At 44.2% G+C, this 21,826-nt stretch overlaps 1 protein-coding gene across 4 annotated transcripts; it reads right to left on the bottom strand.

Moving 5' to 3' along the window:
- Positions 1 to 26: 26 nt before the first annotated feature.
- snx13 (sorting nexin 13) lies at positions 27 to 21,583 on the bottom strand. 4 transcript variants are annotated; one of them, XM_056419872.1, is made up of 25 exons: positions 21,435 to 21,583; positions 11,531 to 11,643; positions 11,307 to 11,409; positions 11,083 to 11,172; positions 9,742 to 9,863; positions 9,499 to 9,617; positions 8,695 to 8,799; positions 8,490 to 8,578; positions 8,135 to 8,218; positions 7,865 to 8,003; positions 7,188 to 7,276; positions 6,888 to 6,987; positions 6,240 to 6,433; positions 5,997 to 6,101; positions 5,650 to 5,820; positions 5,479 to 5,548; positions 4,728 to 4,906; positions 4,458 to 4,565; positions 4,235 to 4,345; positions 3,892 to 4,053; positions 3,449 to 3,520; positions 3,192 to 3,337; positions 2,974 to 3,042; positions 2,780 to 2,892; positions 27 to 2,512 (listed from the first exon to the last, which is right to left on the bottom strand). In XM_056419872.1, the coding sequence occupies exons 1-25, from the start codon at positions 21,444 to 21,446 to the stop codon at positions 2,277 to 2,279; spliced, it is 2,901 nt and encodes a 966-aa protein (XP_056275847.1). In that variant the 5' UTR covers positions 21,447 to 21,583; the 3' UTR covers positions 27 to 2,276. The 4 variants fall into 4 exon arrangements, with proteins under 4 accessions (XP_056275847.1, XP_056275829.1, XP_056275838.1 ...); XM_056419854.1 differs by lacking the exon at positions 21,435 to 21,583 and adding an exon at positions 20,762 to 21,129; XM_056419863.1 differs by lacking the exon at positions 21,435 to 21,583 and adding an exon at positions 20,762 to 21,127 and having other exon boundaries at positions 4,728 to 4,870.
- Positions 21,584 to 21,826: the final 243 nt, after the last annotated feature.

Raw genomic sequence — 21,826 nt, 5'->3', positions numbered from 1 at the left:
ACCTACCGACACCAGCATCGCCCTCGTTAGTTTGAGTTACCTTTTATTAGTGTTATACTGATCTGAGCACAACAGCTCACAAGGAAGAGTTTGATAAGCATGATGCAAAGAAACACCCTAAAGTCATTTTCAGTCGCATAAATGATCATGACATTCTGATTTTTTTTTTTTAGGTTAAAGAAAAATATGAAAATAGAGTTGACGGTACATTTAGGCACACTATTAACACATACTGTACACAGATATGCACACTTTTTCATAATCGGATTCATAAATACTGGGGTTAAAAAACAAGACAAGCCTTCCTGTATGGAGAGATGTGCAGAAAGTTAGAAGTGACACCTCCACCGTGGGAACAAAATATTCACCTCCTAGTAAGGGAGGCTCCAGTTCATGTTCTCCTATTCAGCCAATCGGAGTCCACGAGGGCTGCTCAGTGCAAGCAAATCAATCAGAGCAGACGAGGGAGTCCCGTCGCGGGACTGCAGCAGAACGGGGCTCGGTCCAGCCCATGGCTCTCCCACAGTTGCTACGGTAAGTGCTCATGACAGGACACGAGTCCCTCCAGCTGTCAGTTAATAACAACAAAGATCCGTTCACACTCAACAGAACAGGCTTGAATGCATAAAACGCCACTTATGAGTTAAAAAGAAGCCGTTGTCTGAGGCGCCTCTGAGCCAGCTATAGCCCAATGAGCTCATGATCCGGCTGCTACACAGAAAACCCCCTGCCACTGCCCAACTGATGCCCAAAACACACGATTCTGTAGGAGTGGGCGAGGGGTGTAAAATACCCCCCAAACACCCAAAACAGAAAAAACTCAGACTTATAAAACAAGTCTGTAAAAATAAACATTGTACTTTTTACAACAACGGAATGTTGAGTTGTTGGGATGAGAAGACATTTCTTGGGAAGCTTCTTTCATGTTTTCTACTATTAAAACAATATGAATCACCTTCCTAAGTATAGAATTATCCAAAATGCACATGCATTAAAGAAAAACAAATATTGCACAAAATGAAAGACATTTTCTCTGAATAAAAGTGTGTATACCTCCATATCTCTTGATTTCCTTGTAACGTTCAGTCGAGTGAAGGGGGGCTACCTCTAGCGAGACTCGTGGTCAGTAGATACTGGGTGGAGGTTTAAGGCTGGTTCACTGGCTCACACTGGCACACGTTTCGACTGAAGACTGCGTCTTTGTGCTAAACACACACTCGCACACCACCACACACACACAATTCTACACGAGCCAAATACACGAGACCAGAGTACATTCTTTGATAGTGAGCCGAGCCTCCCACAGCTGCGTGTCCTCACAGACTCACCTTTTAGGTCGTTAAAGGTCAACTTTGCATTCTGTTTCCTCACATGATTAAGGATGTGAAGAACAATAATGTTCAGAGTATCCCAACACTAAACCAGTGCGCACACACACACACACACATCAGCATGAGCTTTGGTTGTCACAGGTTATGACCGTAGCATTAAAGGGGGATCTATTCTTTCAGGATCGTGGGTGGTACATTGGATGTTACACTTTGAAAAGAAAAACAACAACAACCTCCGTCTCAAGAGAGGCATTGAGGCTGGAAAAGATGCAGACAATATAAATCTAAATCATCTCTTTCAATCCATATTTGTTCAGTCACATTTTAAAAACAACACCTTTTCAACCCAGTGCGATTGACATATTTGGTTGCGATGAAGAAGGAAAAAATAAAGTGTGCAGCCTTTGCAGAGAAATGTCTACAGCATGAGGGTAAGTTTGTCTGAGCCGAGTGGCCAGATGACTCGGATGCTCGAGGGAACTGACCAAGAGACAGAAGCGGGAAGGTAAGGCAAGGTGTGGGTCTATGCTTTCGACTCCTGCAGTTTAAAAACAAGACAGTATTCGTGGTCTGCTCTCTGGACCAGGAGAAAGCAGCATTGACTGGCCCAGGATAAAGTTAAACGCAACTAAAAAGTCCAAAAAGGAAGAGCAAAATATATAAACTAAAAGATAAGACTGCTATGTCCAGTCGTGTGTGTGTGTGTGTGTGTGTGTGTGTGTCACAGAGTGAGAGGAGGGCAGAGTGTCTGTTTTTCATCCATCAATTCTGTCTGGACAGAAATCATCAGTAAGTGGAGTGTGTGTGAGGGAAGTGAAAGGGCAGAAATCACACACATACCTCAACGTTCACATCCAGCCCCCCCCCCCCCCCCACACACACTCTGAGCTCTCGAGTCTGTGCGGTTCTAGTCGGCCCATGTCCTGTTGCCTCTGTCGTCTCCTGTCACCTCTTGAGGGAGGAGGATTTGAGTTTCTGGCCATATTTTTGGATGCGTGGCGAGCGGGAGTGCAACTTGACAAAGAGCTCGGGGAATTTGTACTGGGGGAACATCGTCTCCAAGAAGCCCTCCAGGAGAACGTAGACCAGCCGACGGTTCATGGGTTGGTACTGAAACATGTCGAAGACACGGAGGATGCCTTTTCTCGTGGTGTCCGCTCCGATGATGTGCTTCAGCTCGTCTGAGGTCGGGAGAGAAGTGTGCAGTCAGGAGCCACCGGGAAATGAAAAGAAGGAACCTTTTGAGTTGGATAACAGAGCCATGACGCTAAAGGAACATTGAAGTGAAAGGTGAAGAGGAAAGATGGAAAACAAATGCACCCTGGTATGATTTGCCTTCTGTGTGTCCATATTCAGTTCTCTGAGGCTCAGTGTTCTCCAACAATATGTTTCAATAGAAATTGGGGCTGGGTGATAACTAGATCAAGTGTGTGTGTGTGTGTTTTCACCTGGCATGATGCCCAACAGACTGGTCTTGGCAGCTATTCGTGTCCTCATGCGGATGCTCTTATCCCGACGGGGCGGCGTCTCCGCCAGAATACCGTTGGGCCAGTAGGAATCCCTGTGCGAAGACAGAGCCACTGAGGGTCATTCATTACTCTTCTGACCAATCGGCTATCTCAAAGGACACGGGAAGGGTTACCTGAACTTCTTGACGTAGTCTGCAACCTGCTCAGGTGATGTCAAGTAGTCCACATGGTCCACAATCTTCCTAGAGACAAAGAACAAGTGATTCAGGTTGTGTTCTGTGTGACGCCATTTACCTCCCTTTATTCTGCACGCTCGAGAGATTGTCTCTAATATGTAGAACTTATTCTGTGTACTTATTTCATTCGGCTCCGTGTATGATGTGTGTCTGACCTGTTGATGGTGTCTCCGTACGTGGCTCGGATCAGCTGCTGCAGCAGGTTCTTGATGTTCCTGCGCAGCCACTGGTTTTTCTCCTTGAGGTCAAATACTTCGTCCATCAGAAGCAGCATTACCCTCAGCGGGATGTTGTCATCCACCTAGACACACAGATGAACATATGAATGTATATAGATATATTAAAAAAGAACAAGGACATGAAAGAAAGACAGAAAACTAGCACGCAGCTCCCAACGTGCCCTCGGACTCACGTTGTCATCAAGCTGAGCAGAAACCCGACAGTGTTCAGGGTCGATGTCAGACTTTGGGAGGAGTGGAGGCACCTGGAAAAAAAGAAGAGAAAAATACGTGAAGCATATCAGCCATCACACAGAAGAGTTAGAGTCCCACAGGCTCCACTGAGCATGTGAAGCAGCTGTTGCTCAGTGTGTCAAACTAACTCAGAGTCTGGGACTGAGGGAGCCTCAGTGGGCCGAGGTCCAACACTGAATGTAAAAAGTAGCGATGACACCAACTTCACTAAATCCACTTTTCGTAATGTCTGATGTGAAATATGTTTGCCGTTGTTTTGCTTTTGAGTTAAGTGTTGTTAAATCAAAAATCTATTGGACTATATCAAACAGAAAAAAGAAGCAAAACAATCAGTTCATTACTTTGCTTCCTCGACTAAGATGCACAGTGCTCGCTCCGTTACCTTGAGGATGGACTGTTTGAGGTCCTGACCCAGTCTTTCTGACATGCGGCCCATGTTGTCAGAGACCTTGGTCATGCCTTCAGCCAGACTGTCCGGCAGCCCCTTCACCGCTTGGGACACATTTCTCATCGAACTCTTCAGAGGATTTACAAATGTGTCTATCTGATGGGGAAGAAACAAAAAAATCATCAGTGCGATTGAATAAAAGTGACTAAGTGTGTGTGTGTGTGTGTGTGTGTATGCGTGTGTGTGTGTAATGATATATATATATATCATTATGCAGTTATTTAGTAGTGAATACATTTAACTGAAACAATTGTTATTATTTTTTAAATGTTGTAACCTTGCGTGCAAACTCTCCCTTGCCCTTGCTGTAGGCCTTGTTCTCTAGGAAGTCATATACATAAGGAATCAGCGTTGGACAGGCCTTCACCATCTCTGGGTTGAGCAGCAACTGGCACACACACACACACACACAGTTACTGTTATACACTCAATAAAATGATGTGAGACAACAAAGCCATTAATAATTAGAAAAGTCGAACACTAAGACATGAAATAGTTACCTGTAGGTACGTATTGAGGTCTCTTTTTCTTTTCTCCAAGAAGTCTCTGTCCATGTTGTTGAACGTCCTCTTCCCTGGCAGCTTGAGGATCGACGTCAAGTTCACAAACTAAAACAGAATATATGCCGCAAAGAAAGAGACAATTAGTTCACGAGACGTTGCGCCATGCTTCAACACTCATGTTAAACTTCTTCTGGGATAGAGATGTTGCTGACAACTGGTACACAAACACCATTTCACACACACACACACACACACACGAACACACACCTGTTCAATGATCCTCATATGGAAGTCGTGGAAGTCAGAGTAGCGGCGATAGGTCTTCCAGCAGTCCTCACTGCCGTCATGGCTGCGTCTGAACACGGTGATGGCGTACAGCGCGTAGGTCTTTCCGTGGTCGTTGCACATCCCTGTAGCACCCCAGAAGCCCGGGAGACAAGCGTCAGCTACGGCGCCCGGAAATACATCCAAAATGGGAATGGAAGATGCGGGGATGAAGGCAGGAAAAGAAGGACGGCAAAATAAAAAAGAGGGGGTGGGGGGAGCAAGCAAAAGAAAGGAAAAAATGACAGGAAAGGAGGAAGGAAAAGGGAAGAACAGAAAAATAGTGACGGTGATAAAATGAAAGAATGAAAGAATACTGGAAAAGTATGAAGTGACAAAGCAAACATAATGAATCGAGCTAGGAGATGACAACACATGCAAGGAGGGACTAACATATACAGTAAGTATAAATATAGACACAACTAATTCACACAGTCTCAACATAGTTAATAGTTTCAACACCCAAATTAAGTGAAAGTCAAATAAAAATGTAAAACCTGACAGGCGTGCATACTTGGCCAGTGTCTAGCATAGGGTCTTAAAAGTTTTATTCACAGCCTTTTGTCTGTTAACCTTTGTGAACATCCAGCAAAAAGTTCCTGAGTGATTTAAATAAACCACCTTACACCTTTAGACTCTATGGCAATAATGCTCACAAAATGAGTGTAATGTGTGTGTGTGTGTGTGTGTGTACCTGTGTCAGAGATGAAGGCATGGAGGTGCATATTCTCATCATGGCAGGAGTTGGACAAGTCGTCTAAAGACTGAAATGACAAGACACAAGTGATCATTCATCAAACAATGGCGGGCACGTCTTCATATCCGGATTGTTCCGAGCCCTGATCAGGAAGTAAAGAAGACTTACTAGGTTTATGCTTCCTGTCGGAGAGCCATTGAAGGATTCTCCCTCGCCGTCATCAGACCCCCGGTAGCTCGGCTCTTTCAACATGTCTAACTCTGCTAGCATGCGGACATAGAGAGGACTCTGCTTGAAGGAGGGGTAGTAGCGCTCATCATGTAGCATCATGTCATACACCTGGGATAAATTATGTGTGAAACAGGGGCAAGATAATGCATACAAAATTAAAAACATAAAATAAAATACAGTGGACAGAAAAACACTATTTTGCTTTTCAAATACGATTTCATCTCCCAGAGTATTGGCATGATTCATAAAATTCCCTCATACACAGATAGAAAGAGATTTAGTACATTTTTCTGGATTTCATCAAATATCTCTGGCGTGGGGTCGTCTTTCTGTAGCTTCTCCCCTAGTGTTGTGACGGGTGCTTCGTCCACCTGCACCCTGGGCAACGCCTGCCCGTGAAGAAAAAAAATAGAAAATTGATGCCGTTAGCTACAAATACTTGACTACACAAGCTAAAGAAAACTGTTCTATGTTATTCGGCAAGAAATTGAAATATTTGAGCGTTACACTCGTTTGATCCCTCCCACCTTGTCTGAGAGGTATTGCTCGTAGACACCCAGTGCAGCGGCCTTCAGCAGCCCCTTGGTGGCGCTGGACTGCTTCTTGCCATCTGCCTGCTGGCCATGCATGGCCTCCAGCTGCTGCTGCGCCGTCACCCTGTAGCCCTCCACCGTGAGCCAGAAGAAGAGCTCTGCCTGGGCCCCGGCTGCCTGCATGAAGTCTGGAACAAAGGACACACAAGAGTTGGTGTCGGCCTGCCATCACACTCTGGTTGCAGCTGCATGCATAGAAAGGAGGCCAGTGCCTTTAACGTGTAGCCCCTTTGGCTGCATGTTCTGCATCTCGTGTTAAGATATTATGACGGATTGACGAATGACGGCCATAATGTCTAAGTTGTTGGCTCTTGCTCATTTTCCACACCAGATCTGACACAATTTGGCTTGACTTCCAGTTTTCAAACAAACACACACTGTATGGTAATCGGATACCTAAAGGTCATTTGGGTCTGACAAGGAGAGCTCCTAGCGACAGGTTTAGGTTATAAATTAGAGAGAAGTGGAATGAGTTATGGATTATAAAGAATATTAACAGAAATGTTGAGGATTAAGTCCTTGGGAGAACTACAGTGACGTTTGGCATCCATGGTCTGTGTGGTGATGCATTTCCAGAATTACCCATGAAGAACTGCAGGGCTATGTTGTGGATGAGGATGTGATCCAGTGGGATGACACACAGCTTGCCAAAGTTGGCTGCCAGCTTCAAGGCGTCCACCTCCTACATAACATAGGAACAAAAATACATAAAGACTGATATACAAAGCAGACCAGGTCAATACTTTTCTCTGTCTGTTTGACTTCAAAAGATAAAAATTAACCAACAAACTGACTTTGAGCAATTGCAGCTGGAACCTTTACCACCATACTAACAATAAGTGATGTATGTCTTTACGAGATCCTCCAGTGTAAGTCTCTCACCTTGCCAGAGTGTAGCCTCTGGATCCTTGTCTCACACACCTTCTTTACAAACAGAAGACTGTTAATCTGGTTCTTGATCACATTGATATCTAAAGGACAGAAAAACAGAGACATCAAGGGAAGAGATGAAAGGAATGCATTTATTTACAATTTGCGTCTTCATACTCTCGGGAAAATTAAGCACCGTTCGCACACATTATGTAGACATTACCCAGGAGCTTTATGTGACAACACAAATGTCGAAATCCTTTCAAACGGGTTGCAAAGTCCATGTAATGTGCATCTAAGCAAATGTGTGACGAGACACAAACTGACCAGCGAACTCACAGTGAGCCATTGGGGGTGTTGATGACGTTTCTATCGTGGCAAGAGTGGACATTTACACAAAGACGCCACCGAAAAAATGTCTAACAAGGAAATTAAAGGAACGGCAAAAGACCATGTTGTTTACGACCAAATTATGAACCGGCTGCTAAGTGATCGAAGTGTTTTGGGGTCATGTCCCGTCTCATGCGCGCTCTCGCCAGTATTTCTATTAGCTGAGCATGCACGGACAATGGTCTGTTGTGTGCTATACGTGTAAAAGCTCCTGGACAACATCTGGACCTGATACTCTGGTCCATATCCGTGCTGTTTGCACGCGTCTGTAAAGCAGTGAGAGAAAAGTGAGTGCCCACCATCTCCGGCAGTGTCCAGAGAGCGGAGGTACTGCAGCTCCTCGAGCACCTTGTCCTTCACAGCCTGCAGCTCAACAGGCTTGTCTGTGAGCTTCAGGATGTTCATGAAGGCTTCATAGTTACAGCTGGAGTCCCGGATCTATAACAATGACATCCATTTTTATATCCACAGCATACATAACCAATGCGGTTTCTGCCCATGAAATTTGATTAGGTTTTTTACATTTTTTATTATTTGCACAAAACGTCTGGATGGGTGTCAACTCTCACCATCCAGATGACAAACTGGTTGATGTAGTCCGGGTCGCTAAGCTGGTTGATCAGAGGAAGTAGCACACCACACGCCAGCACCTCCTTAAAAAAACCATCACATGACATTTTTTTAGGTTCATTCTCTTTTATGTTCAGTCTACACTACAAACATGGCGTCACACGGTCTGGTCGGCGGCTCAACCATGAAAAATTAACAACACAGGTTGTACGACATATTGTGTGACTGAGTGCACAACGTTGCGCCTCATATTCGCATCCGAGACCAAGGAAGTCACGTGTGTTGTGATCGTTTGACAGACTGGAAGTGGGACTGAGATTTTGTGTTTGTTTGTGTTTGTTTGTGTACACTCACCCGTAGAAAGTATCTCATGTTCTTGTTGTGGAAATCTCCAGGAGGTAGTAACAGATACAGAAGCAACTCGCACAAGTCCCGAAGAAAACCTGCCACGCACACGCACACGTTTAGTTTTGACTAGTTACAGCATCAAACAGCAACACATTTGTGTGAATTATTCTTGCCGGCCGTGTGAACTGGCACATTACAAAAGTGTGTTGACCTTCTTCATCTTTGTGTGAAGTGCATACTACGTCTCGACAAATCTTTCTTTCCATCTCCATCTCGGCCTCAAAGAAGGAGTCCACCAGCTCCTCCGTTATGTCTCCTGTTCAAACATCACTCTTCGTCATTATCGACATTAATGCCTGAGTTTTCATCATCAGACTTCATCAGAACATTATGGAAGAATTTTTACGAAGCAGAATTATAATAAAATCTTGAAATGTAGTCAGAGGATCAAAACCCTCTGAATGAAGGAATAAAGAAAATGATCATTTGTATGTCAATTACTTAACCGCGTTACCTTAAATGAGAAAAAAAAGGAAGAAAAAAACGGTTTTAAAAAGAACCAGCTACACTACTTCAAAATATCCTTTTCCAAACTATCACACAACTCGTGCAGTACAATCCGGGTCACATTTATCCGGTTGTATGCTTCTACCCAAACACATGCTTTTAAGATAAAAACCAAACCAGCCTGACAAGCGCAAGACTGTTTATGCAGAAATATTTTAAATACAGCCACGAGCACACGACTGGATAAATGAGACGTTTACTTTAATTCACCACGGCTTTTCTCTGTTTTTTCGATTATCCGTTCACCATGCATGAAAAGCATTGAAAAGATTCAATGTAACGGTAGTTGATATACAAACGGTCACGGTTAAAGTATTCCTTTAAGATCAAAATACTTCCATCACAATACTGCATTGTTTAAAGATGGAATCAACTAAGAAGACAAGCCAGACATCCTACTTATGACTCCTGAGAGTGAGAGAGCAGGTGTGCAGAACGGTTTGCTTACTCTGCTTGTCCTCTCGGTCAGCGAGGCGATCCTGGGCTTTCCTAAAGACACGCAAATGGGTGGCAAAGTCGTCCACCAGGCGAGTGGTAAAGTAAGGCTGCCAGTCCACCTCTTTGGACCTTTGAAAATAACACAGAAATAATGTAGAACGTTTAAAAAAAACCAATAATAATAAAAAAGATTAAAAAAAGAAACATTTGGTTAAAACACTCAATATTAAGACGGACAACACTTTTCTTGTACCGTGTAGAGAACTGGACGAGGGCATTCTGCAGCGTCTGTCTGATCTCCAATAAGAAGGACTCATCCTCGCTCAGAGTGTAGTACCAGTACTGGATGTAGTCTCTCAGAGCAAACTGGATCACCTACAGAGAAATATGGAGGGGGGAAACAGTCAAAACAACAACCCAATGAGCTGGACCGAGAGGGGTGGAGCCGCGAGTGCGAGCGAGATTGGTGAATTCAATCTCTTTATTGTCAGTGTCCAGTATTACAACCAGAGATTACTGAACTATTATGGCCTAGGAAACGATGCTAAATCAATCATGTAGTTGTGCTCTGTGGCATACTGTAGCGATACAGCCGAGTAGTAGAATAAAAACAAGCTCACACATGGATCAATGTAACCGCATACTGTGCTTCTATATAAGCTGCAGAAGGAGGAAGGATTTGGTTGTAACGGTATTTTTTTGTGCATATGAGAAAAGAGACAAGAGAATGTGGCTGAAAAATCCAGACCACAAATGTCTTTCAGAGAGCATGACGCAGGCCAACATGATGTCACGTTCAGCCGTGCTGAAGAACTCAAGGTTCACATGCTGCTGAAATCATTGGTGTGCATTCCCAGAGAGGACGAGGGAACAGGAGCGCCATAGTAGAGCTGTTCGTGTCATCTGACCATCACAAACTGCTGTGTCTGCACTTTACTCTGCGGCCACGCTGCTTGATGTAGTGTTGTAACCTCTGGGTGGAAAGAAAAACTGTGACAACCAGAACAAAGCCAAAAGCTCTTCTTGCCTCACCATCATTTGAGACGATCTATTTACGACATTGTAAGGTTAAAAAAAATGTTTTAAAGAGTTTAAAAAATGAAGAGCGTTGGTGCAACAATGACAGTGCAAGGGCAACTGTGGGTCAGTGGTTAGCAGGTCAGTCTTTCAATCAGAGGATCGGCGGTCCGATCCCCGGCTCTGCTCGCGCTAGTCGACGTGTCCTTGAGCAAGACACTTGAAGGGAGGAATGAATTGCTCCCCGTAGCCGTGTCTACGGTGTATGTCGCTTCGGATAAAAGCTAAATGAAATGTAATAGTACAGAAACTTTCAGTTCCACTTTCTGTTGATTCCATTTTAGAAGGCCACATAAGTACGGCGGCATCTGCTAACATGATTTAAGTAACCGTGTTATTATTAACACAGAACATTCTTCATGTGTAATATCTTAATCTTAATACTCGACCATTTTGATTGTCAGCGGTGCAATCAAGTTGCTGGTGAAGCTTATAAAAGGGGCCAAATACACAGTAAGAGATACATATCACACAAACACACAAACACACATACACACACACACACACACACACTCACCTGTTGTAGTGGTTCATCAATGAAACTGGATCCAGTTAGTCTCCGGTCAATTTTGATGGGCTTCATCTCCAGCTTCATCTCATCCAATGTCTGAAGGAGATCAACAGAAACACAACCAATGAAGACTTTATTGATCGACATGGTACGCTGACCCCATCAACACACTAATTCATTTGTTTGTGTAGGCGAGGTCAAAATGCACGTGTGGTTAAGCGTGCTTTTACCTTCAGTATACCAATTTGTGTGGGTGGCAAGTAAGAGTGCTCGCACTTTTCCAGGTGTTTCTCCGAGTTGATCTTTCCATAAAGCAGAGTGACCGCAAAGCCCCTGGAAAACAGAAGTGAGAGAACCGCTAAAAACCATCCATCAAATGTTGTTGTTAATGTGAGAGAGAGCAATCATGTTTCTCTAAAGACACAGTGGATGGTTTAGTGGTCTTCCTGCTCACCCTCCAATGAAGCAGAATATATAAAAAGCCAGGTAGAATATGGCAAAGGGTCCAAAGGTGACAAGGAACAGCACGACTCCAAGACCCCCCCATCCCCAGATGGACAGACTGGCCTGAAACACACAAAAACATGCGATCAATACTCTGTGTGCACTTCAGTTTATACTTGAACCAGCCTGGAGATCATTGCAGTTGGTCAGGAGAAAGACTCCCTCAGCCTGAACAATCACAATCACTCACAGGCTTAATGGCAGATCTTTTAATATGCAAATTAAACCTATAGTCCAAATATATTTACTTCATTCATATTTTACGGCATGAATTTTTGTTTTGTTAACAATCATGCTATTTGAGTCAGGTGTTACTTTACTGTACACAGTAAACAAACCTAACAGTTTTATTTAAAGTCTTCCGTTATAAAAGAATCCCCACATAAAATAAATCACCCATTATCAATGAGCGCCCGCTCTGTGAAGGAGGAGACGCAATAAATCAGGAGCAGGTCAGACGATTAGACGAACCGCACAAGGACGTCATTGGGAGATAAGAACACCATTCTAGGCTTTAGACGTCAGCACAGGAAACAATTATGTTAAAAAAGATACACATTGTGGCGTGATGTATTGTTAGAAAGAATTAAGCATGGAGAGTGTGTGTGTGTGTGTGTGTGTGTCATCCTACGGCTTTCCTGTTATTGTCAATGCAGGAAACCAAGCTCTGGTTTCCATCCAGCAGCTCCGTGTCCCATTTCTCCACATTAGTTCCTCTAGTACAGTGGTGACCAAATAATTTTTATTGTTGGCCATATCCACAAACAATAGTACATGCGTAGTTTTCCACCAGTTACACAGCCAGGAGTTTCTGGACCTGTGAGTTTCTGCCATAGAAAATACATGTTCCAAAGCCATCTTCTAGTCTATTTTTTAAAATTAACTGCGGGACATTTTTTTTTTAAGCAGCAGGTCGCATTTGGCCAGCGGGCCAATCCAGCTCTAGTCGCTCCAATTTCTAAAGTCCCATAATTTGAAAATGCTACAAATGCAATCATTGCCATTATGGAACACAGAAAACTTCAGTTAACCCCCTGAATATTGATATCAATATTAGCTATTGAACAACATAAAAATGTTAGGTCACAATTATCCTGGGCCAAATAATTGTAATCCGTCGTCAGTCGACCTCCAGTGTTTACGTGGTGGGGCACGTGAACGATGAGCCTGTCAAAGAGCACTTTTAAAGTGCAAGCTGAAATTGTGAATACACGCCAACCATAGCAAGTGCATTAATACACAGTATCATGACTCATGAGTTAAAGTGAGGAATGCAGTCATGGTCACAATGAGGGAGGCATCAGATGGACAGACACCATGCTGATCAGCAGCGACGATCTTCGGCTTCCCTCCATTCAGTAGTAGAGTTTCTTCTTGGATAAGCGGCTCCGCTGAGGGCGCCCGACAGACACTGAGACATTGTCCTCTCTGCCACAGCCGGCTCTGGACAATCGGATGACACGCATGCTGCCAACAGGGACAGCCAGCTTACAGTGGATAGCTTGACCAGGACACACAGGGAGGCTCGTGACAATCAACGCAAAGCAAACTATTGGTGAGGGATAAAGTCAGTATAGTAAGAATTTGTAGACCAGGTTAAGTGTGGCTATACATGCAAAACCATAACTTATTTATGTAGAACATGCAGTGTTTCCCCTACCATTATAAATCTCCGCCCGCCACCCTGTAATTTTCATCTACCTACTATTGAAGTCACCTCCCCCCCTCAACACTTCTCGGCTCGCGCGCCGGCATCGGAGCTCTGCCGTGATGCGCGCAGACACATCCGCGCACACGGGTGAGCACACTCTCACCCCAGCACCCTGTGGTGTAACTCGTGCATGATGGGTAATACTGAACAAAGGATCTCAAATGGGATCAGGCGTCATACTGGTTAATTAAAAAGATGGCTGATTGATTGATCTTTCAGATCAGTTTGTGACATCCCTAATCAGAACCAAGTGATCACACACTGGAACACGTACAACCTCATGCTGATGACTGTCAGGGAGGACCCACATTCCTGTACTTACTGTAAACACTGCTGTGGACCAGTGGCGGCTGGTGAAATTTTTTTGGGGGGGGGCGCAGTTGGGCGGCGCGGTTTAAATAGCACTCCACAATGAGAAGAAAAGAGGTTTTGAGTAGAATATTGAAACAAAGCTTTATTTCAAGAACACAGTGCTCAACACTGTCCACAACAACGAAACAAACGAAACATTGGATTCAGAAAGAGATGCATCACATTGTACATTGGCCCCACTACTTGTAAAGAAATTTAGCCCGCCTCTCTTTCAAGTTGGCAAACTTCTCAATGACTCTCTGATTAAAGTCAATCATGTTTGTGACCAGCCTTTTTTCCATTGAGAGCATGGCTAAGGCATTCAGTCTCTCCTGAGTCATGGTGTTCCTGAGAAAGGTTTTAACCCTTTTCAGTGTTGAAAAATACCTCTCAGCCTCAGCAGTGGTCATGGGAGTTGTGATGATGATTTTCAGCAGTGTTTTTGTCTCTGAAAATACCTCCGAAAGATTATTTTCCATGAACAAGCATATAGGCTCGAGTTGAATCTCCGGGTATACGTCCTCCCGCGGTCAGTGCTTTGCTGCTGAATTTGTAATTCCGGATGTTCGGGTCCCAACTCTTTCAGCCTCTTTTTGTCAATATCTGACCGTCGATCGAAAGGTCTTTCGCGTAGAGATATCACAGAGTTTTCTGTCACCGACGCCATGCTAACAACAAGCTTCTGCTAGCTATGTTGCTCGCGTACCTGCGTGGAGGTGGAGGTGGAGCTCCCTGGCAGGGTTGCCAGGTCTGTGAGATAAAACCAGCCCAAAAACCAGCCCAATATCAGAACTCAAAATATGCCCGTGCCAAACCATATACACTGATTTTAAAGTCCAACAGCATTGCTATCATTGCCAAATGTATTGTAATATCTACAAAGTAACAACATATGTTTAGTTTGCCAGCATTAAAAGCAGTTTTCCCTCAAGTTATTTCACCTAGGTCCTAAAATGGCCTTGTGTAATTAGATACAGTATATTATCATAAATAAAATGTGTGTACGTGCTGATCTGGAGTCAGTTTGGTAGGATTTGGGTATGAATAAATTATTTCATTTAAAATATGGATTTTTATTTAAAGATATTCATGTAATTTGCATGCAAAATAGGTCTAGCCGAACCAAGGACAAAAATTCAACCAGCAACACTTCAAAAGTGGCCCGATTCTGCAGGAAAACCGCGGACCTGGCAACACTGCTCTATGGTCTGAGGAACATACGGTCTCTGATCTGCCGAATAATCCAATCGCGTGCGCACATTTGTGCGCACCAAGATTCCCGGTTTCATCCGCCAATGTGAAGCCGGTCATTGCCAAAACGACTGAAACGTTGTATCGATGCCGTACACACACGTTAGATCAGCGCCTCGAAAAGGGAGGGCTTCTCTCCGTGATAATGGCGATATATTATATTTTTTCACATTAACTTAAGTGGTTGTTGACAGGGGCTTACGGTCTCCCACACACATTTAGCGCATCAACACGGTATATTTACTATTTAAATGATTTGGCATATAATGTTTTTTGACAGGATTTTTTTTTCTTCTTCTTTTTTTTTCATCTCCAAATTTTAAGAGGGGCGGCGCACTAGCGCCCCCTATGGACGAACCGCCACTGCTGTGGACGGAGGCAGATATTTTCTTTGTTGAATCATCGGATTTACAGCAGAATAGACAACCAAAAAACAACCTTTTCTTAATATAGAAACATGCTTATTTAGACAGTTTTTTCCCCAGTTTCAGTCCTACAACTTAAATATTTTGTCTACAAAGAAGCGTAGCTAATGTTCCATTGCATATCTCTGTTGCTTTCACAGCTTCAAATCAAATGTATCTCTTTAAAATACAATTTAAAAACAACATGAGCTGACCAAAACACTTTAAACCCGAGCAAACAACAAACACAAAGCGCAACACAGCCTGAGATTCAGATCAAATCCTCATGCAAAATGAACAAACAACCATTTAGTACACACAACTTATGTACAACCAAAAGCCAAGACTGTGTCTTGAGCTTAGCTTTGAGTGACCTGGTGCAGGGGGCGACTGATGTGGTGGCGCAGTTTGTTTTACAGACCGGCGCCCAGTGGACAACCAGAAGTTACTGGTCAGACGACCACACCAGAGGAAGAGGAAATCAGGTTATTGCACAACGCCGACGACAACAGAGTGAATTGGATGAACGGTGTTCGGGCTGCAGAATGCGTCCCAACTGGCTCGACTGCCCCCTCCCTGCGGTCACAGCTGGCTGGGACAACGTTGCTCATAGCGTGGTATGGGCCGGTGTCAGAAGGGACTGTTATTGCAGTCGAGCTAGGAGTGGTGGTGGAAACGCTTACACTTCCAAGTACAACACCGTTTCAGCAACAACAGTCACCATTTCAGTAAACTGCAGGTCATGACTTTCATGCAAACCTCAATCAACAACTTGACCTGCAGGGACACATTTCTTCTGTTTACCTTTCAGTGATCAAAGAAAAGGCAGTGGCTTCACTGTGGCTTCAGATGCTTTCAGCAAAACACTGCAGGCCTCACCGATACATCTATTTATTACCACCAGACATGCGCTATGTGCCAACACGTGACTGTATTTCTTACACACACACTAGCCAGGTCTATGCTTGCCAGAAGAACCGGTAACCAGTTCAGTAATGCAAGGGCTCCGAAGGTTTCAGTGCCGATACGCAGGTTAAGCAAAGTTCACAATGAATGCACATTACTTTCAAAGTCATCAGATTGCGCCAATGTTTCCACAAGCCTTTCCCCTTGGTAGACCGCTGCGTTATGTTTATTCATGCAAACATCAAACACCCTATAGGTGCAACAAAAATGTGTGTTTCCATTGCAACACATATAATAAAGTTCCTATTGTTACACGCAAAGTAGCAACCCCTCCGACAGGTTTCCCCTCAACAAGTGCCTCGCCCTCTCGTTGGTTTTAGCTCTCCGACCGGTCCAAATAATTAGCATGCTAGATATATGTGGAATGTGTGTGCGATGAACCGGTATCTTTGAACAGTTCACACACGGGGGCCCTGAGCCAACACGGATTTGCCTCTGAACTGGGGCTTTTGTCATTTGGGAAAAATAGTTTTATAGTCTGAACGAGGCAAAATGAGTTTAATTCAAAATAACTAATTCCCAAACAGCTTTTGCGTGAACAGCATTAATTTTTACTTATTTGGTCCTTTGCCCTTTTCTGGGTGTGAAGGCAATTTTCCAACATAAAAGAAACACACAGACACAATAATTCCCTGAGAAAGTATCTCAATGTAGCTCAAATGTCCAGACTGACGTCAGCAGCGGTCGGGGAGGCGGTCAGTTGAGCCGTGTGACGAGGCGGTGGCGGCTCTGGAGGAAAGACGCTAACCGACACTCTTGAGTCATTATGGCTTACACGGGGTTTTAAACATGAAGCATCTGCTGCAGTGATTAACACCCGAGCCCATCGGGAACGCACACACCCAAACATTCAGGCAGCTCTGCCTTACGCAACCCACACAGACACGCGTAATAAACATGAGCGTAATGATACTCGGAGGCTCTGAGCAAGAGGTCTGCATGGGCAGACAGAAGGACATATGGTTGTCTGCTGTTCAAAAACATATGTATTCATAAACATTTAAACCACAGTTCATTCAACTGTCCATCCAGTGCAAGTTATATAATAAAAAAGCTATAATTGCGTTGATGTCGATATAAAGGCCAAGGATCAAGTAGAACAATAATCATGCATTGTTATCTTAACTTGACTACAACACTAAAGTAACATCAAACCTATATTTTACTTTGCCAAAATATTGTTTTATGTTCTGACTAGTTTCATCTGCCTGTTTCTCTTGCTGCCACATAGAAAGGTACAGAAGCTACTTCTTTGAACACACACACACACACACACACACACACACACACACACACACACACACACACACACACACACACACACACACACACACACACACACACACACACACACACACACACACACACACACACACACACACACACACACACACACACACCTTGGAGATTATAATTTCCTAGATTTCCAGGCAAAAACAAATCCATGCAGAACTACACACATACTGCACTGTCGATGCCCTGACCCACACGTGTGGGAAGCACTGCTCCAGGATTGATATTGCTATTTTTGTCAACGAGCGCTGAGCTGCAATCCCGATGAGTGTGGTCATTGGGCGAGAGGTCAACTCAGCCCATTAAAGCTCTCCTGTGGGAGATCCATGGTTAATGCCTGAGAGGGAGAGAGAGGGAGTGGGGCTGACTGATCATGCTGCCTAATCCACCAGGACCACCAGAATACAAAGAGCTGCCCTATTAGCTTCAGGATTAAACCACTAGACTGAAAAGAGTATTTAAAAGAAACTCTGCAATTCAGTTTTAAGAGACAACATGGAAAATGTAATATATTCAAAATTGCGACCTGAAATTGACCGGATTATGAGATGTAGTAAATACAGCGTCAACACTTTCCTCCAGGACTTTAATAAAATGATGTTATTGTCTATACGTCTTTTCCTTAGAAAGACTCAACGACCAAATGGGCTTGAAATCAGGGTCCAATGCTGGGGTTCAGTTTTGGTGCCGTTTCAATTTGAAAAGTGAAAGTAACATGCTTCTTACTTTGTGATATATTCAGACACAATTTATTTAATGAAAACATCGAAAAATCCCGAGACAGGTCCGCTGAAATCTCCGCAGCATGTCAAAGCTATTCTGTCGTGGGAGTCAGCCATCTGCCGACAAACGACCGACAGCCCACAAACGCCTGTTAGTGGAGCAGACACTCGGAAACTCCAGCAACAGGTCAAATCTGTGCTGTGCAATCGACTAACTACACTTCAGCTTTCCTTGAAGTAACTAAACACACATTAGGTGGAGCATCAGGTACAGCCGGAGAGCAGGGGCGAGGCTCAATGAACCACCCTTCAACAGGCCATAATGAACATAGCACTTCTCACCTGAGAAAACACAACCGGAGATACTTTTATATCAACTGTTCCTCTTTCGTAATCACAGAAAAGCTGGTGTAGGACTAGCAGAGATTTGATATTCCAGTTAAAATGCAACACGTTGGGTGTGTCAGATTATACGAGTACATACTTATCACTCACAGCCATTCACCATCGTAACAATGGGGATACCAAAACTCAGAGGGTGGAAGTCTACGACCAACACCTTGAACACACTAGACTTGTTGGCCCTGCTCTAACGTTGCACTGGAATGCATCTCGAGTGATCGGATCACTGCACAAGGAAGTATGACACATTCTGAAGCAGTAATATGTGTATGTGGGCATACTTGGCATGGGTGACGATTAGAGGAAATATCGGAATGAAAGAGTGGAGAAACCACTTATCAGATGCTTTGGGCCGGAGGGTTAGACGCTCCATTGGCAAAACACCACATATATTTTTTACATGACATGTCATTTAGCAGACGCTTTTATCCAAAGCGGCTTACAATAAGTGCATTCAACCTAAAGTGCAAACTAAGAACAACAATAATACAGGAAGTAACATTTCCTCAACATAGTGGAACTACAAAAGTACCATAATAAGAAAGTATCTCCGGTTGTGATTTAAGTGCCACTGAAGTGCTAATCTGTGTTTTAATCGTCGGAAAAGATGTGTTTTTAGTTTCCGGCGGAAACTGTAGAGACTTCCTGCTGTCCTGATGTCAGCGGGGAGCTCGTTCCACCACTGAGGAGCCAGGACAGCAAACAGTCTGGATTTCGAGTGATTAGCTCGAAGTGGAGGAGTCACAAGTCGGAGGAATTGGAGTTTTGGAGGAATAACGTTCATCTCTTCAGGAGAGTTCAAGGAGCGTGTACACCGAGATGCATTTCTGGCAGTTTGTGGGCACACATTTCAATTACTGTAGTTTTTAGCTTTGATTTGTCACCAAACTGTCGTAGATACCCTACAAGCAGTCAGGGTGAGGTAGCAATGAAGTCATCTCCTCCCAGGCTGTGTGGCTGAGCACGACTTTGCTCCCCTATTTTTCCATCTAATTTGAAATGGCCGGTTCCCTCCAGCTGCAGTTTGGCACTGTCACCTCCACTGTTACCCTGGAGGGGAGACATTAGCCACATGCCTTCTCTGATATAAATTCAAAGTTCAACACTACGTCTTTTCACTTTATTGTAGCGGGAAACTTCTTTGATAAGATATAACTGAAGGTTTAGGCGATTCCCCCAAGATCCCAATTAACTCGGAGCCGTCGATCACGTCACACATCCGCACGAAAACGAAACAACAACACAATTGTACCCAATTGCAGTAGTCAGTAGTCAGCGCTCGCATCACCCCCCCCCCCTGTGTTGTTTCTTTTTGGTTCAGTAGCTGGAGCTGTGAAAGTCAAATTATACATAAACCTGATGCACGCAATGAAGTAAAGAACAATAACAACTGGTGACACGTCAGACTGTGATGTCAAGTGTGAACTGCATTCTGACTCAGCTTCAACCTCGACACACTTTGGATGCATCTGGACACAAGACACAGGTCCAGACGGGACTTGCTTATTGATATCTGTTCTCTTGATTGGCAGTGCGACTGCTTATATGTACTTACACTTCACGTCTCTTTTTAAGGAATGAGGGAGAGGTGGACTAGACGACAGGCAGGTCGGAGGTGACTGTCTGCTGGCCTTAATTTCTACCAAGCTTCAATGAAGACACCGTAAGGAGATTTAGCCAGTGATAACAAACAGAGGTACCTGTGTGCCTGTGGATGAACACGCAATGCAAACACGCAGTGTACAAATGTGTACTCATCAAACTGTGTTGACACCGTTTGCTCAAAAGGAGTAAATCACAGTCAGACAGAAATAAAGTCTTTGTCAATGTCTAAAGACAAACTCTATGTTACCGTTTAATGTGCAACAGAACTTCAAAACACAGGAGGGACATTTGCATCAAAGTTTTGTGTGCAAAGTCTGCAAACAGGCACTCAGAAAAGAGCAAACAGGAGATGCTTTTTATCAATACAGAAGAAACCGCCTCCAATGAAAGATCCTAAGAGATAATGACGACAGCGGTGACAACATTTTGCAAAGAGCTACCAAGCTGTAGTTTACCACGGCTACCTGTCAGCTCACCTGTGTTTGTTGTGATGAAGAAATTCGCTGGTGAAGGACGTTAATCATAATATAAACGTACTGTCAACATTGCCTTTGTTGAGCTAATTCCAGCACGTTGTTGACAACGAGGAGCTCATCGTATTAACTGAGCGGGAACTGTGTAATCCTGAGCTGACCGGCTCTTTTAAAAGGGCAGCATTTCTTAAAGCCCAGCGGCTTCGTGTCCGACTGTGTGTCCTCCTCTCTCCCTGTCAGGGTGTGTGTTGTCCTCTCTCTATTTCTTGGTGTGTGTCCTCCTCTCTTCCTGTCAGTGTGTGTGTTGTCCTCTCTCTATTTCTTGGTGTGTGTCCTCCTCTCTCCCTGTCAGGGTGTGTGTCCTCCTCTCTTTTTCTTGGTGTGTGTCATCCTCTCGCCCTGTCTATGTGTGTGTCGTCCTCTCTCTCTTTCCTGGTGTGTGTCGTCCTCTCTCTCTTTCGTGGTGTGTGTCGTCCTCTCTCCCTGTCTGGACGTGTGTCTCCCTGTCAGGGGATGTGCCGTCCTCTCCCCGTGTCGTCCTCTCTCCCTGTCGGGCTGTGTGTGTTTACCTACGGTGCTAAGGCGCTAGCTGCTACGAGCTAACTAGCCGTGTCTGTCACTGGAAAACAAACTAAGGTTTACGACTCACGCGTCTTTTCCACCGGCGGTAACTTACCTCTGCGAACATCGTCTAGCAGGCTGTGCGTGCGCTGGCGCTGGCTAACCCCACCACATCGTAACATGCGAAGAGGAGGTTATTTTCTCGGTTAAAAGCGGTCGTATTTCCAATCTCCGTACCCTCCTCGGAGCGTCGCCATGTTTGCAAGAACTACGTCTCGGGTGCCCTGTTCCTGGACGTCGCCACGCGATTGGCTGCGACGCGATGACGCAGAACACACCCGTGACTGATTGACGGAAACGGACGCAGCGATAATCACGACAGACTGACCCAAATATGATATGATATATATGATTAACAATGTATGGTAGATATATAATACGTTATGTTGGAGGTTCTTAGGTGTTGTTTGGAAGAATGCTTATGTTTTGATGAAGTTTAACCAGTTT

The sequence above is a fragment of the Pseudoliparis swirei genome, chromosome 1 (genome assembly GCF_029220125.1).
Source record: "Pseudoliparis swirei isolate HS2019 ecotype Mariana Trench chromosome 1, NWPU_hadal_v1, whole genome shotgun sequence".
Classification (NCBI taxonomy): Eukaryota; Metazoa; Chordata; class Actinopteri; order Perciformes; family Liparidae; genus Pseudoliparis; species Pseudoliparis swirei.
Note: the sequence above shows the minus strand (reverse complement) of the source record. Positions and strands in the feature narration are given on the sequence as shown.